This window comes from Thermobia domestica, chromosome 15 (assembly GCF_964235325.1).
Source record: "Thermobia domestica chromosome 15, izTheDome1.hap1.1, whole genome shotgun sequence".
NCBI lineage: Eukaryota > Metazoa > Arthropoda > Insecta > Zygentoma > Lepismatidae > Thermobia > Thermobia domestica.
Window position 1 is genome coordinate 95616463 of NC_137468.1, and position 18048 is coordinate 95634510.

The 18048-nt window shown below is 32.2% G+C and overlaps 1 protein-coding gene across 2 annotated transcripts in view; it reads right to left on the reverse strand.

Moving 5' to 3' along the window:
• The window catches only part of LOC145671155 (uncharacterized), a 119074-nt gene that overhangs the window by 42132 nt on the left and 58894 nt on the right, over positions 1-18048 (reverse strand). For both annotated transcript variants that reach the window (XM_081739990.1, XM_081739989.1), the window contains exons 3-5: positions 11161-11269; positions 8659-8838; positions 5952-6036 (exon numbers count right to left, since the gene is read on the reverse strand). In XM_081739990.1, the coding sequence (XP_081596116.1) occupies positions 5952-6036; positions 8659-8838; positions 11161-11269 (374 nt within the window). The remainder of the gene's footprint in view (positions 1-5951; positions 6037-8658; positions 8839-11160; positions 11270-18048) is intronic.

The window sequence follows — 18048 nt, forward strand, 5'->3', positions numbered from 1 at the left end:
AAGTTGTTATTGACGCTTTATAATTGAAAAAGGGTGAAAATAATACTTTGCCAAATACATAAGATTATTACAGAAAAAAAATAACATAATTATCTAATGTAATATATATAGGAGTAGTAATAAAGTGTAATAAGAATTTCTGTTATTAATGGATTGTTGTAAGGGCACAGAAAAGAATAATAAAAGAGGAAAAGGACACAGAAAATAAACAGATTCAATACAACAGAATATAATTCCTCTCTGGAGGTATCCAATATGTCAAAATATTCAACAGCTGGATATTTTACGCCTTTTTCTGATTTCTCTTTATTTCCTGCTTTAACAAGATATAATGACAAGATCGGCAACTGGCAGCAAATGACAGGAGGACAAAATATAATCTAGAGTGAGGACATTGTTGATTGGATCATTGTGAGGACAATTTAGAAGGGAAGGGAAGGAAAAAATTAGAACGATCAGAGGTTATGCCCTGGCCAAGGCTCTGCTGATGAGATGTATTGTCGAACGAAAAGTTTATAATGTTTAATATAGAAAAGTTACCCTAATAATGTTTAATGTGGAAAAGTACTTTATAAATCCCTTATATTTTGCCCTTCATAATACCGTCATTTATCTCATATGATTATTCTATAGTTTTAATAACACACTTGTTTTCGATATACAGGGTTAATTAACTATATTGACAAACTGTAAGAAGTTGTTCCTCACCTCAAAATAAGAGAGAAAGTTTATATGGACCTGTGGGGAAAAGTACACAGTTTCAGAGTAATCTGCAGTCCAACACAGTTGTAATACGTGTCATTTCGAGAACGAAGAACCGTGGAGTGGGAGTTCATACCAGCCCAAAGGAAGTAAGACAATTCAAAAAATACATATTTCAGTAATATACAATCGGTCCGCAAAGAATTCCTCATAGAGCACAATTCTCAGACATGCTCCCAACAGAATTCTCAGATATGTTCTGACATAAAGGTGGGCCCAAAGTAGGCAAACATTAGCCTTGATAGCAATGAATACGGTCGGAAGAATTAGCGATGTCAGTCCCACTTAGCCTTTTGTTCGGAATAACACGTCCTTACATGTATAAGTGTAATTTTTCACGCTTATACATGTAAAAAAAAAAAAAAAAAAAAAAAAAAAGGAAAAAAGGTTAAATATATCCTAAAACAATACATCGCAGTACGCATTATTCCGAATATGAGGAACCGTGGAGCTGGTTGTCTCCAACTCTTCCAACTTTCTGTTTACGTATTCCGTATTCACTGCTGTCAAGCTTAACCTTTCGCTTACTTTGGACCATTTTAAGTCAGAGAATATCTGAGAATTCTGTTGGGAGCATGACTGGGAATTATACCTTGTAGGGAATCCCTTGCGTATACTTTTGCAAATAACTGAAAAACTGAAATATGCATATTTGAATGACGTATGACTTTCTTTTCGCTGATATGGACAGCCGCTCCACAGTTTCTCGTGTTCGAAATAACGCAAGTGGCAAAGAAGTTTCTTCACGCTTTTGGTTAGCTCTAGCTCTGATACTATGTGCTTTTTCCCACAGGTCAATATGAACTTCTTTTCTTATTTCAATGTGAGGAATCACCTCTTGTGGTTTGTTGGTAGTTTATTAACGTTCTCTTTATCAAATATATGCAGGTTAGTAATCTTTGACCTGTTTAAGAAACGTTTTCTCAAGTAGAACTAACCACATTATTTCTGCCTTACAATTACATCTTACAACTTGCGTAAAGAATATTGTACACTAAGATGACTTCGGAAAAGGAATAAAATAGATATTTATGAAATTTTAAAAAATATAACATGAGGAAAGATAGAGATGTTACGAATACACTCTGCAAAAGTGTTACGATTGCAGGGTGAAAACGGAAATTAGTGACAAACTACGTAGTACACAAACTGTATTGCACATGTAAAAGGCACTACAGACATTCGGATTTAAATTATGACATGTTTGATATGTCTGCCATCTCTGGCGATGATGTGGCGCAGACGAACAGCAAAATTCTGCATGATCCCTGAAGTGTCGGAACAGCGATACTATCGATGACCTTCTGAATGACAGTTTTCAGCTCTGCAATGATTTTGGGGTTATTGCTGTACACCTTGTCTTTAACATAGTCGCACAAAAATGAGTCACATGGGTTCAAATCTGGGGAATGGCGGCCAAGCGAGTCCCCTTCCAGTGTCCTCTGGGTACCCCGGAGTCAGAATGCGGACCCCAAAATACTCCTCAAGCACGTCAAACCTCTCATGGTCCGAGCTCCGTCTTTCATGAACCACATCTTTTCGAAATCAGGGTCACTTTGAATAATGGGTATGAAATCATTTTCCAAAACTGTCACGTATCGTGCAGTAGTCACCGTGCCGTCAAGGAATATCACATCGATTATTCCATGGCTAAACATTGCACACTACATCGTCACCCGTTCAAGGTAGAGAGACTTCTCCATTGCGAAATACGGAATCTCAGTCCCCCAAATGACCGACATCACTTGCAAATGTCCGACATCAACACGTTGCGTGCGCACGCGCATACGAATTTCCATCATACCCTGTGGCAGCCATGCAGTTTGGGCGTCATCACGTGAACCGTTCAGAAATTTTGACGGTTTTATTTCATATAGTTCATTAATTGTCACCCTTTGGAATGCATAGAGTGAGAAAGTTTGGCAAGTACTCCTTAATGGGCACTCTTCTTGGAGTATTCGTAAGAAGACGACTTCTTTTGTGTGAAGTGAAATGTAATTTTGCAGATTAAAAGTAGCTAAAGCCCATATTTAGAAAGGAGGTAAACATTCTCTAAGGAAATTTATATCTTCTGCTACTACATCCTACTTTTCATGTCTACCTGCAGTTTCGCAGTTGCAAGATTGGAAATTTTCGTACGCAAGAGATGCCTGATTTAGTTCTCTGGCTTCAGCATGTGTAATCAGTTCGACATATATAATAATATTATCAATAACTAACTAACTAACTCTATGGCCTATGGAACCCGGAGGTTCAGTGCCGCGTTCACAAAAGCTCTCCACTGACTTCTATCCTTAGCTAATTGCATCCAGTTTCTACTTTGTATTCCTATCTCTGCGAGATCCATCTTAATATTGTCCTCCCATCTGAGCCTAGGTCTTCCTAATGGTCGTTTTCCTATGGGTCTACCAGTCGAGACTTTGAAAGCGTTTCTACCTTCTTCCATTCTACCTACATGACCTGCCCACCTAAGCCTCCTAGACTTGACGACCCTAACAATGTTGGGTAAACCGTATAAACTATGTAGTTCCTCGTTATGAAGTTTCCGCCATTCCCCATTCTCGTTCCTCTTGGGTCCGAATATTCTCCTCAGGATCCTGTTCTCAAATACTTTCAGTCTATGTTCTTCCCTCAGAGTAAGCGACCATGTTTCACAACCATACAGAACAACAGGCATGATTATCGTTTTATATATTTTAAGCTTCAAATTCCTCGGCAGAATTCGCGACGACAAGAGATTTTGAACCGAATAGTAACACGAATTTCCTGCTTTTAGTCTACATTTAATTTCTTCGTGAATATGATTTTCGTCTGTTAATATTGATTCTAAATATTTGAAAGTATCCACTTTATCAAAAGCATTATTTAATATTTTAACGCCTCCACAATTTGCCGTATTACGGTCCCGACGCACTTCCATGTATTTAGTTTTCTCTGCGTTTACTTCTAAACCCATGTCCCTGCAAGCGTTTAATAAGATCTCTGCATTTATTTCTACTGTTCTCCTATCATCCCCTATTAAATTTACATCATCAGCATATGCCATAACCTGGTGAATGCCGTTCAACTCTAGGCCCTGGTTGCTATCTTTGATTTTCCTTATGGCGTATTCCAGCACAAAGTTAAATAACAATGGCGACAACGCATCCCCTTGTTTCAGGCCATTTTCGACGTGGAAGCTCGTGGACAAAAATTTTCCTACCCGGACTTTACTTTGGGATTCACTTAAACATATCCTAATTAATCTAATTAGCTTTCTCGGTATTCCAAGTTCTGTAAGAACGTTGTATAATGTTTCTCTCCTAACCGAGTCGTAAGCCTTTCTAAAATCAATAAATAGTTGATGTACCGGGGTATTGTATTCCCACTTCTTTTCGAGTATTTGGCGAATGGTAAATATTTGGTCGATAGTTGATCGATTTCGTCTAAATCCGCACTGATAATCTCCAATAATTTCATCTGCGTATGGGGTCAATCTTGCTAACAGAATATTTGAAAGGATTTTATAGGATGTTGACAGAAGAGAAATGCCTCGATAATTATTACAGTCAGTTTTATCGCCTTTCTTGTGAATTGGAACAATGATTGATTCTTTCCACTCTTGTGGCAATTCTTCCTTGTTCCAGATAAGGAGAATGAGTTTGTGTATCTTGTTCCACAATTTTTCGCCTCCAGCTAAAATTAACTCAGCCGGAATTTCATCTACACCCGGAGATTTGTGTTTCTTCAATTTCTTTATAGCGGCTTCCACTTCTATTCGATTGGGTTCTGGAATATACGGTTCTGCGGTGTGTATCTCCTTTTCTCCACGCACATTAGTTTTTGGCTGCGTGTTCAGCAAATCGTCAAAGAAATCTTTCCATCTATTTAAGAGGCTATCCGTATCGGTGAGAACTGTTCCGTCAGATTTCTTTAATATATAAGCACGAGGTTGATAGCCTTTCTTAAATTCGCTGATCCCCTTATACATGAATATTATCAATATCCAAAAACTTTTATTTATTTATTTTTTAAAGTATTAATTCAATAAGGACAAATATCACGATAATTTTCATAAGTGAGTCATTTTAAACTCACAAAATGTTACAAAATCAATTAGTATTTATTTTCATATTGTGCAGAAATTTCAGTGCGTAATAATTATGACCTGATAAATTACGCATCCAGACTTTTGACCTGTAAGAAAAGATTTAGAACGAGTTCATTCAAAACCTTTGTAGATACTACCTGGCTTACTTTCTATATTTTGGATATTCTTTACTGTCTACGTTATTTATTCAAATTTAAAAAGTGGTGAGGAAGACTTAATTTGCGAACAACTAATTCAGTGATTGTATTATCTTGATTCTACACGAGTTTCAGACACATTAGTAATAAAGTATAACAAAAAATATCATTATTTCTAACATTTATAACCACACTATACTAAACTAAACTAAAATAACACAACACGTTAGTGATTATGAGCGTTTACCTTATTTGCATTCTTTTGGAGATTCTCACTGCGTCAAGAAGAGCCTTATTTTTCACTGCTATTTTGTTGAAATCTTAACAGGTCATTTTCATCTGAACAAAATTTCGGTCATCAAAAGTTTCGTTAATACTGACCACATTACACTAAACACTTGTTCGATATGTGTATTGCTGACTGGTACAGCGAGAATACAATTCATTATTTTAATCAACTTTGTGCATTTGCTTTCCCGAAGAGTGCACTCAGGAACTTACATGAATTATTATCATCTATTCTATCACGTGCTGATATTATAGTAGATTTTAAAACAGAAAACTCATTGTGCAGTTCATTCCCATCGAAACTAATTGTAAGTTTCATTCCCATTTTTGTCAAATCATTAAATGAAAGCATTGCTTTATCGCGCAGCAATACAAACGCAACAATGAAAACAAATTAACCTAGCTTTTTATTACCATACAAATATAATTCTTGTACCGGTAGGTAACTAACTAGTAATACAATATATATTAAGCATAAATGGCATAGATAATTTATTATATGTAATTTAATATTTCAGTTTATAAATTTAGTACGTTTGCCCGTAGACTCGTAGAGTGCATTTCAAATTTAGGCACTCTGAGCACTGGCCGGAGATCTGACAACCCCAAACAACAACAGTTATCAATGATAATTAACTTCGTAACATATGAGTTTCAACACTACTGTAACTTACCGGCTTCCAGCATTGATGTCAGTCTCTTTAGGGGAGTTCTTAAAGATATTACTATTTTCCAAAGCTTTTAATGTTGATTTTTCACCTAAAATATATAATAATTATAGTACTGTTATTTAATGTACAAGAATTTTGTTTTGACCAAAATTTATGCTCTTCTTTTGCCAAACAATCTTCACATACCTGGTTATATTATAATCTTGCAAATAAACAAAATAATATTTTTGAAATATTTCCTTCACTATTCGACGCAAATACTATCAAATCAGTTACATTTCTTATTTAGCTAACGTAGTAAAACTTACAACACACATACATATTGAACAAGAACACAATGTAATGTTGTTGAATGTATTTTTTTCTTCGACTAATTAGGAACCATCCTTCAGGATTTGCCTTCTCAAGATTATAGAAAGACAGAATCACATATTTGAGAAATATTATTTGACACATGCAAGGGAATACATGCTGTAATGAAGCCATATTTCTTGTTGATCCCGCTAATTCTAATTCTTACTCAATTCGTACATTCCAGTTAAGTAGTTTGCCATTAAAAGAAATTGAACAGTATTTTAAAATACAAAACAAGACATGTTTGTATTTTTTCAGAAGTGTTCATCCCGTTTTGCTTTACAATTGTGCAGGTTTCATAGTCAACAGCAAATTTTAGAAAGGAGTGAACGGTACACGTAATCTTTTGAACCCTGTTGGGAATAATTTAGAGGAACGAGGATGATTTAGAAGGGCATGTGTCCTCCTTAGTTCTTTCCCTTTCTGGAGGAATGTGAGTGTGTGAATTTCTAAATTAAACCTACAGATTATGAGATATATTTCAGAGACAAATATCAAAATTCTGAGTTAGAGTAACTAAAGGAAAAAGCATAAATGATTCTAGCAGTAAATCTAAAGTATTGAAAAAAAAAGTCACAAAGGAATTAAATCCAAAATGTTATATTGATAAAGATAAAAGTATTGAAAATGAAACAGTAATTACAATACGAAACTCTACTTTTTGATAAGCTTGCAAAATCATTTTACAAGTGTGTTTACTCTAATATCAGAACAAACCAGTTTTATCCATTCAGAACAAACCAGTTTTATCCCACCAAAATTAGACATTTATCCTGGGAGAAAGCATGAAACATTACATAACTGTAAAATAGTTATACGAAATGTCATATCCAAGCTTTGTCCGAGCCATCATATTGAAGAATGTCGCATTTCCTGTGCTAGTTAATCTTCAATGCACTATAATATCTAACTGATTTCGTCCTACAAACATGTACGGTACGAGGTATCATTTTATTTGTATTGAATAGCAAACTCATGTAAAATTGATATACTACTTTTGTGATGTTATTATGGTAGAAATTAGAGAAAATATTTAGTAAATAATATTTTTTCTAATAATATTCTAGAATTCTTGATCTCTTAGGAGGTTACTACATAAGGATACAGGCCTTACCAAATTAATAATAATATAATAATATTTATCATGTGATTGCAATTTTTGTGATTATTAACAAAAATACTAGCATATATTAAAAAATAAGGTAATCATTTCCCATTAGCTTTTTTAAAAAGCAAAATTTCGAGTTTTCACTTGAGCATCAGTAACTCAAAGTAATTTGTCACAGAAATTATATCCTATATCTCTTTCAAATCGTTATTGGGTTGAGTTTTGGATGATATTAATACACGTATCTGCTATTGCATACAAGTATCTAATACAGATACGACACCCCTTCCAAAATTCTCTACTTCACATTTCCTGATTATCTAGTAATAATGCTAAAGCAAACAAAAACAACAATCTGTGAGTACGCAACTTGATGCACGAGTTATTCTTAAAGTTTCAAAGTTTTTTTTTTAAAAAAAAAGACACCAAGTAGTTTCATAATATATACAGTTTTATCGATAAGCGCAAGAAAATAAGTATAATTTTGTATTAAATTCGTATAACACACAGCTATTAGTGTATTGCTATACTTATTGTATTAATCTGATACACAAATCTGATACATAATCTGATACATAACTTACTCCGCAGTATCATTCCATACCAAATCAACATAATTCCAAAACCAACTTGATCATCTTAGATTTGATATGATTTTATAAGGTACTTGAGAATATTAAATTGTATATATAAACTTCAGCAATTAATAATTCAGAGTATACATATGCATACAGCAGGGTTACCTACATACTAGAAAATAACATTTTTGCGTTCAGGCTTAACAATAACAATTTATTTACAAGTTTTTAATTGAAATAGTTTTGAACTTGGGATCATTTTGAAGCAAAGGGAATATTTTCATTTATAAAATAGTTTTGAATTAAACAATAGAAATTAATTTATTTGAAGCTCGTTTTGTAATCTTGATGAACTTTAAAAATCACATTTTTCGTGATTTTTGGAGATATATTTTTGTAAGGAACCATTTATTCTTTGATTCAGGTGAAATTCGCGGATGAGTTTGGAAAGAAGGAAGAATCATAAAAATAATATTTCTTGATTGAGGTGTGTAATATCAATTTACGACTTGGTCCAATATTCCAGCTACGAGTCAAAAGAGAAAATGTTTTCTCTATTGTAATTTTTATTTTGTTCTTTGGGCGGTTATAATGATGTTATAAATGACAGTCAATTTACAAAATATAACTTAAGAAAACGTGTATCCTTATCCTTGATATTCATACATACCTTTCTGAACAGAAGCTCTTGCTTTGTTTTCCTTATCTAAAATATCCTTTCTTGATATGCAGTGCTTCTTATTTTCGATTGTAAGTAATGGCGGGGAGTTTTCTTTCAGAAGAGTATTCTTTGGTTTTCCATCAGCTTGTATTAATTCTTTTCTCAGTAGACGGCATTTCTCTAGTTTCCCTGGAAACAGAAGACACACACCATACAGATATTTGATACCACTGTTAAAGTAGGAGAAACAGTAGGAAAGATTACTTACAAACTTTTCCGAAAAAAGAACGAAATAGAGTAAATAAATCTCACTTATCAAGTTATTTTGATTCTAAACTTCAGTGTCCTGTGTACTAAGGACTTAAATATATAACCAAAAGTGTTCTTTTTAATAGTCTTGTAACAAACCTTAAAAAAATAGTAATTAAAAAGTCGACACCGAAAGACATTTGCTTAAGGAAGTCTCAAAAGATAGCCTTGTAACAGTGTAAGAGAGACAGAGACATATTCACAGACCTCATCTTTGCAAAATATATCAGAGTTTGAAGATGCTAGGCAGAGTAGTGTGACGTCGTATAGGGAAACTAAGGATGTAGTGTTGTTAGGTGTGGAATGCGCAAGTAAGTATATTGAAATCTATCACTGCAAGTCTGTATTGCTAATTTTATTGGCAAAACCAATAAACAAGGTCCGACGCTGAATTGGGAAAATAAATGAAAAAATATCTCTCCCTAAAAACGTACATGGTTGAATCTGTGGCATAGATAAAAACCGTACAAAATACCCTAATAAATTTATTTCGAAATTGGTAGAGCTATGAAGAAGAACAATACTGATCTATATTAGGTCATCATACTTATTGCAATCTTTACGTTCAACAACTATACCGTAGCTATGTCAACTTGTTACTCAGCTTTAATCAATCGAGGGAAACTCTTTCACAATTTCCTGTAGTTTCCTCCTTGGATCTTGTTCTCTCACTATTATTATTACTTTTTCTTCATCCTTCAATGGAAGAGATGAGAAACGAAGCTTGTGATTTCTTGGAATTAAAACCTCAAACTGTAATCCTACTAAAATACAATTGTTAACAGAATTCACCAAAGATATTAACTAACAGTAGAGGAATAACAAAGGCAGTATACAAAGCATATTTAATATAAATTTAACACCTATAAAATTATTAGTGTTGTTTATGGATTTCACAGTACCGTGATTATTTGTTGAAATCACTATAAACCGAAGTTTGTTCTCAATAAATGTTATAACTTTGAAAATAACAATAATTTCAAAATGCACAACATTACAGTATCAAAAATTCACGAAATAGCCATGATTTCATTCAATTGATGGAGAAAATCAGCCGACAGCTCAAATCAAAGGCTCAATGATCAGTTTAGTTTTCTTATGTGCTGTAGAAGATACCTAAAATTGTAACATTAGTAATTTTATTTACTTCTTAAATGGTAATATAGATTAAGATTAAATTCAGAGGCTGTTTACAACTGTGTAATTTTTCGTTCAAGCCCACGATTGATTTCGCTAAAGCAAGAAATAATACGTAAATAGTATATATGATATGATTATCAATCTATGAAGTTGGAGACTTAATATACGATATTGATAATTGATGCAAAAACGATTTTAATTTTTTAAATTTCATAATATATTCTCAGCGTGAGTTCTGTCAAATTACAACGATTTAAGAATTTGCTACAAGAATTTTTAATGAGGTTTGATAATATTTTTGTTACTAAAATTATATAAATACACATATTTTTACGTTTTAAAACAAAAGATTCAATTTTCAACATCCAAACTGGTTTACTGGCATGTTCGTGTCTGATTATTAATTATGCAGTATATCTGATTGCAAACCAATGTCTAAGGACGAAATAAAAATTTCCATGGACTAAAATATTGAGCTTTCTCTCAGCTAAATATGATATTCGAAGTTCATTGAGTTTCTGATTGTGTGGCAACTTCTGGAAGAAATTATATGATAAAGGTATCTCTTTCCATCGAAAATTGGCCCAGGACTACTTATAATGTACTTGTATGAATGTGACAACGATGAACCAATTTTGAAAATTGTAAGAACATTAATTTGTAAACGTTTGGATCCAAGTGAAATAAATAATAATAAAGTTATGGTGAGTTATTTTAATCTTACAAAGAAGTTCCAAATGTTTCTTTAAAGAATATATTTACGACTACTTACGTTAATTGTAAGTTCAAATAGTTACTTAAATATTTCCACAAAAATGTTTTCTAACACTATTGTTGCAGCTAAGAAAGAAATTGAAAGAGACGTTTAAAATGTATACCCACTGAAGTCTATAGATACAATGTGTACATGCAAGGCATGTTGTGATAAAATATAAGAGAATTGTATATTCCTACGAAAATAGTGTCTAATTTCATTCATACATGGTAGTCAAGTGTTAAAAGGTTGGCAAAAACTGGTCACATTTAACTACTTGGTATGATGTCAGTGTTAGCAGATCGTACCTTGTCTTTCTTTCTCCTGTTCCTGGTAGATTTTATATATTTCCTCTATGGGGGCTCCATTTAGCTCCTCTTCGTACTCTTCGATACTTTTGTATAACAATTCCACTGGCTGTATGAAAAAATCATTCAAAATGATATCAGATATGAGATCACGACTAAAGCTAAAAGAAATATTTTGATATAAAAGAAACTTATTAATAATTATCACAATTATTTCTCTTGGTAACAAAATATTTCTAGTTTTTTTAATCGCTATTCTGTTAAATTAGAAATTATGTATATATATATATATATGAATATTTTGCTCTAACTTTTCGTATCAGAGAATAAAGCTCAAATTAAAATAAACTGTGCATTTATTGTGATCCATGTTATATTTCTTTTAATTAAAAAGTGAGATTTAAAAAAGGCACAGAAAAACAAATACTTGGATTAACAAAAACAAATCAAGTTTTTTTGATCAAGAATGAGAACAAATGAACTTAATTGAGTCCAACTAATAATTAAATTTGAAGAAAACGTTTATAGGTTACTATGATTATATCCTAAGCGGAACTAAACCAAATTTACTCAAACTAAATGGAGGAAAAAGGAGACTACTTAAAATTTTCTGTGAAACCTTTATAAAATGTCTATACACATACTACACCATGCTACGCAGGGAAGCACAAACAGCAATGCAGTGACTGACCAAAACTGTTCAAGGCTGTACTATAATCTACTTAAAACATTGAAAAATATCCAAAAGTTTGCTATATTTAAATAGATTTCTCGAATCTTTGTATAAGTAAGTGTTTACGAGAACGAGTATTCGAGCAACAAACTCTGAAATCTTGTATTATTTTAATGTAATATTATTGTAAATATGATTTTTGTTGCTATTCATTAAATATATATCATAGACTTAAAATAATGAGAACCGTATCACGCTTGAGCTCTCACTTGTTAGTCCATGGAGGAGAAAGTGTGTTTGATAAAAAAGGTTTAGTTCAAATATTCTTTAATTAAGGTTGTTTCAATAGAGGGCTGTTCATCTTCTATACTATATATACACCATTATTCCCAGGCGTGGCTTTAGGATTTTAATTTTGGGTAGACACACTCCCTCTCTTATGGATACATACACACATCTGATTAATTAATGACAGTAGGAAATTACTTTTATAGTAGTGATTTATGCTATTTATTAAATAATTATCTACCATTAATATAAATAGTGGAAAATATATTTACTCTTTATTGTATCTTTTAGCGTTTATATATTTTTCAAAATTTTTGAATAGGCCCGTGCCTAGCGGCCTACCCACTAAAGCCGCCACTGATTATTTCCAATACCATAACAAAATCTTTTGACTTTGATAAAAGAAAATTAGGAGAACTATGCACGTTCAATATAGTGAATTTCAGATTAATTACGAATTTCAAAAATAATCCATATAGACAATCTTAGAATTCTTTCTAATCACATCGTATAATTCTGTAAGTTGTCATATGTTTGGTTTCTTTGCGGTTTAATTTTCACGTAAATCAGATTTTGATTTGTGAAGGCACGTTAAAACCTACTGCACTTATTCTTTCTAAGATCTTCCAAAACAAAAATGATGGAACGTATAAGTGCTTGTGGGACGTAAGAAACACATTTTAAATATAGAACTTTCTTAATATTCCTGTCTAGACAATGTCTTTTCAACATCGATATTTCTGATATTTGAATCGTTTTAAGTAATAATGTTTGGAAACTTAATGGATACACGATTCAAGTATCCGAAATGTAGATGGAAAGATTTATTTAAACATGATTATAGCTATATTGTCATAATTTCTCGCTTTCCTTTTCACCTTTAACTGTAAACATTCAAAGAAACTTTTTTTTAAAAAAAAAAAAAATAGGATCTATTAAGAGTACAAACGAAATAAAATTTCATCATACTTATGATGATGACTCATAAAATAAATAAAATACAACGTACTTTTACGAATATTATGATCGTACAATAAGCCAATATTGTCTAAGGAAAATATTTTGTCTTTGGTATTTTCGTTGTTCTTAATTGAAATGAATGATTCTATTATTATCACTATAATACATTTTGAACAATATATTCATATTACAGAGAATTTGCACATTTGAATCGATTATTTTTTTTAATGAACAGAAATTTTATTTCCTTTATAGTAGGTTGTAAAAATATGTAAAAGTTTGCATTATTGAAGAGCCAGCCAGCAATGTCTAGCAACTGAAAAGGTTTAATTTTTAATATAGAGGTCAACTATTGTTATTTTTATTGAAACAAAGAATTGTTTCTACAAAGTATTGAATTAAAGACTGTCATATTCTTCAATGTGTTTATCAAACGATTACATAACTAATACGTTGATGTTTATTATTTTTTTTTTCAAAATTTGATTTTGTAAAAAAATATTATGAAATTGAACAAAATTTCTCAAGGAATTAGTAGACTTATTATACTGTCATTTGATGTTCATTTTGAGTATGTATCTAAGTAGTTCTCCAATTTAATAATTTAAGGAAAATGTCCTTTATTTTGATGTTAGAAATAAAAAATCGTTGAATCCCGTAAACAAAACGTTGACTTTTTCTTTTGTTGCAACTTGCTTCGAGGCATCGGTATGCTTTAATGTTGACGATCTGTCAATGGTGGCTCTTGGAGGAAATCGTTTAAGTAAAAATGAAAAAAATTATCTCTACAAACTAAGCGAAAAACTTACCTAATTCTTGTAAACATTGGCCAATTGCAGGTAAAAATGATATATTTATTTCAACGTGGAGCTAATTAATAATAAATTAATATTTTAGTACTTTCCTATTTAACTCCTCGATTTCAACTGTTGGTATATGCATTTTAACAGTAGAGTGCTAACATGGGTGAAAATTCACCCACAGAAAATTTCAAATCGTTGTCAGTAGGTGGCGTAAGCGTCGCAGGTGTCTGAACTTCCAGATATGCTCCCCTGCTTTAGTGTGATTTGTGTTGACATGCGTACCGGCCGCGTTCTATGCACTTGCTATTCTGTGTATAACCGATGTGGGTGAAAATTCACCCGTGTTAGTATCTGTACAGTATTAACACTTCTAAATTTATATAGTATCTTTATTATTTTTTCTATAGTGGTATGGTATGCAATTTTGTATTAAACTATTTATTTAGAACTTTTTAAAAATAATTTTCAAAAAATTGACATCGGACCGCATCTAAAGAAAAAATCTTATTTTTCCAAGAAAACGTTTAATGCAAAATTTACTTTTTACGATCTCTCACATCTCACATATAATTTTTATATATTATTGCACACTTATTATGTTAAAAACTTTTATATAGTATCTTTATTATGTTTTCAATAGTATTGAATGCAATTTTGGATTAAAGTATTTATTTATAATTTTTAATTTTTTTTTCAAAAATTCACATTTTAACGCATCAAAAGAAAAAATCGTATTTTGTCAAGAAAACATTTAATACAAAATTTACTTTTTACGATAAAAATATGTCATACGAACTATATTATCTTACAGATTTGTCACATATTGAAAATCTTAGCTTTTTTCCAAAATTTTGCACCAAAAAATTATGTGGGGGAAAATTCACTCGTGTTAGTATCTATAGAGTATTAAAACATGTTAGTACACTACGGTTAATCATATTTCAGCCTAGCAAGCTACAATTTCAACACGCATTATAGATATTATCTTTTGGATTCCAACTACCAGTGTGTCAATATTACCTATTTAAATGGTTTCATTCCTTTGTTTACAATGGTTTACGCTTGGAAATATATTCAGCTGCACTGACTTTGTTATACATTTTCCAGTTTAATACCATTAGTGTGATAAATGTTTGGTACCACGCATTTGCAACCGTTATTTAGTATCTATTATTTAAGTGTACAGGGAAGAGCATATCTATCTCTTTTGTGTCAAGAAATTTGAGGGGTGCGAATGATATAAAAATAACCATGGAGAATATTTTCCTAGTAATGATTGGAAGGAACAGTCTGATGAGAGAAGTGATTAGTCATTAGCGAAATTTTACTACCGGCACTGAGGAAGGAGTAAGTAAGCTCTGAAACTGTACGCAAGAATTGCGCATTACTGGGGGGTTCAGGTAAGGACTTCTGTTCTCTTTAAACAGACATTAGTAATAGTTATTGTATATATTGCTAGTTCTATGATATCAGATACGTTAAAATATACAAAAGTCAATCTCGTTATTGCAAGGAGGTTCAAGTCAAACCGAGACTTTTTTTGTGTGTATGTTAAATTTCGAGTTTAGCGTCCCATTCAGCAACAAAGCTATATGAGACGTGGATCTACAGCTTAATATGAGATCCGAACCATATGAACTTCCGCCGGGAATTGAACCCGGGTCTCCCGCGCCGAAGACGTGTACGCTAACCATATAACCACAAGGAAGCACAAATGGAACTCCGACAAATTTGCTCTCATTTATACACTTAGCCCATTGTTTAATTAATGCCTGGTCCATTTTGACGACAGATTATGGATCAGGTGTTCCAAGCGTTTAATATTTAAAGAAATGACTGCTCTGGGTTTGGAACCATTACTGATGGACCAACGACCATTTTTGAAATATTTGCACAATTTAAAGATCTTACTGCTGCTGAGCGTCTCATTTTCGTACTGTCTTGAAGTCAGTTGGAGGTATTCGCGAATTTTAAACCCTCGCAAAAAAAACTTCATTACTACATGCTGTTTCGTGCATACACTAACATTTTTCTCTGCCATCTTAATTACCGGTCTCTGAACATGAATGTGACGTGTGCGCCACCTATCAGTAATAAGACACACTTGGCTATTACTACTTGCTTTAAGAACACCACACTAGCATCTCTTTATATACTTGTAAAACTTGTAAAATTAGAAGTTAGGGTTTAACTTCAACGCTCCTCGTAGTATAAGACCTAGCCATCAGCAGGAAAAGGGTATATCGTCATGTTCTTTGTCAATAACTTCGAGACAAGTCGACTATTTTATTTTAGTTTTCTTATTCTCTGTGGAGTACTGAAAATTCTATTTCAGTTGATTACTTTGCTCGGAAATTTTTAACCAGTGGCGGTTCTTGAGAGAAGACGCATCGATAAAATTAAAATGTTATTGCTACAACCTAAAGAAAGAAAATTTACCTAAGTTATAATTTTTGCACAATTAGAATGAGGACATTAGGTAAATTTTCTTCCTTTAGCTTGCAGCTTAAAAAATTGTAATTTTCATAGATGTGACTTCCCTCAAAAGCCGCCACTGTTATTAATTAAAAAATATATATATTCAGCATATACTTAATTTTATTGGCGACTTTTCAAATATGATTTTATAGTTTTATACATTTTATAGTAATAGTGTTCTACATGCTAGTTTCTTATCTTTCTTTTTTAAAATCTTAATATTCATTTACAAGCGTTTTTTTTTTTCAAATATTCATTAACAAAGTAGAAATATTTCTGTTTACTGGTATAGCATACTGATTCATCTAGTAGCATTCTTGTTTAATTTTTTATGATTAGATCATTTCACTCTGATCATTTAGTTATCATCAGCAAATAAGGTTGTTTTAGATTAAAACTTATTTGTTATATCTTATAATATCACAAAACTAACAAAGGATCTAGGATAGATTCACGGAGAACTTTATATTATTTCTTCCGACAAGTAGGTTTTAAAGACAATACTTTGATTTTTATGTTGCTATACGTGCACCAAGTGGCGCACGAAAAACCGGCTTGTTTGCCAGCGTACTCGTCTTTTAATAATCGGAAATTAAATGTAGGTTTGCATATTTATCTTCTGTAAACAATTTATATGTATAATATACGTATAAGCATGTATGTAACAATGTGTGCATATAATATACATAATGTATGTAATATAATTTATATGCTCGAAGGGATTGATTTTTGTGCGCCATCCGATATTAGTAGTATCATATTTATTATTTTATGTATTCTCTGTCTGGGTGGTGTATGTCTATAATTGTGATATAGAAGCATGCGTTTTGTAAATATGTAAATACGTTAATACGTAAGTTTTAATAAACAAATATGTTATGCATTTTTAGTAAAGTAATTAGTAAAGTAAATTAGGGAAAGTAAAGTAAATATAGACTCCCTTTCGGGACAGGGCATAAAGACTCTTAAGCATACCTTTCAGGATCAAGGCTATATGAGACATGGGCTGTCTGTGGAGTTAAAGTCTCCATGTTTTCTTGACTTTGACATTAATGGAGGAGTTATATAATGTGCACCACGTTTCGGCCTCAAGTTGGCCCAGATAATTATTCTGCAGAGGTTGGGTGAACCTCAGAGCTAGATGGGAACGAGGGTAGAACGAGAAAATTTTCCCGCTCCCGCCGAGGATTGAACTCGGGCCAGTTGGGAGTTAGCTGCCTTACCGATTACGCTGCCATGACTCTGTGCAGGTAGATTGAATTACAAAATTTGTGTTTAAATACAATATTCAACGACTTTGAGCTTCGTGATTTTCAAAATAAATTCACACTATAAGTAACATGGGCATACAAATTTCATAGTGTTACTTAAAAAAATATTGATTTGTTTTTTAAAGGAGTTTCATTTAAAAGAACAAACGGACTTTACAATGTCACGCCTTGTTTCCAGCTAGAAATAAAATGTATTGGGAGGTTACTGAGATCAATAGATGTGATAGGGTGAACCCAACTTCCGTAGAGGTAGAAAATTCAACAGTTATCAATACTGACTTTTTCCTTCAGACTATGGTTATGCCACATCTTCAGCAGTGAAAATTTTCACATCGTATAATATTCTATATTTTGGATGGTGTATGAGATTTTATACTATACTCTGAATAAAAAATATGGAAATGAAAAATATTTT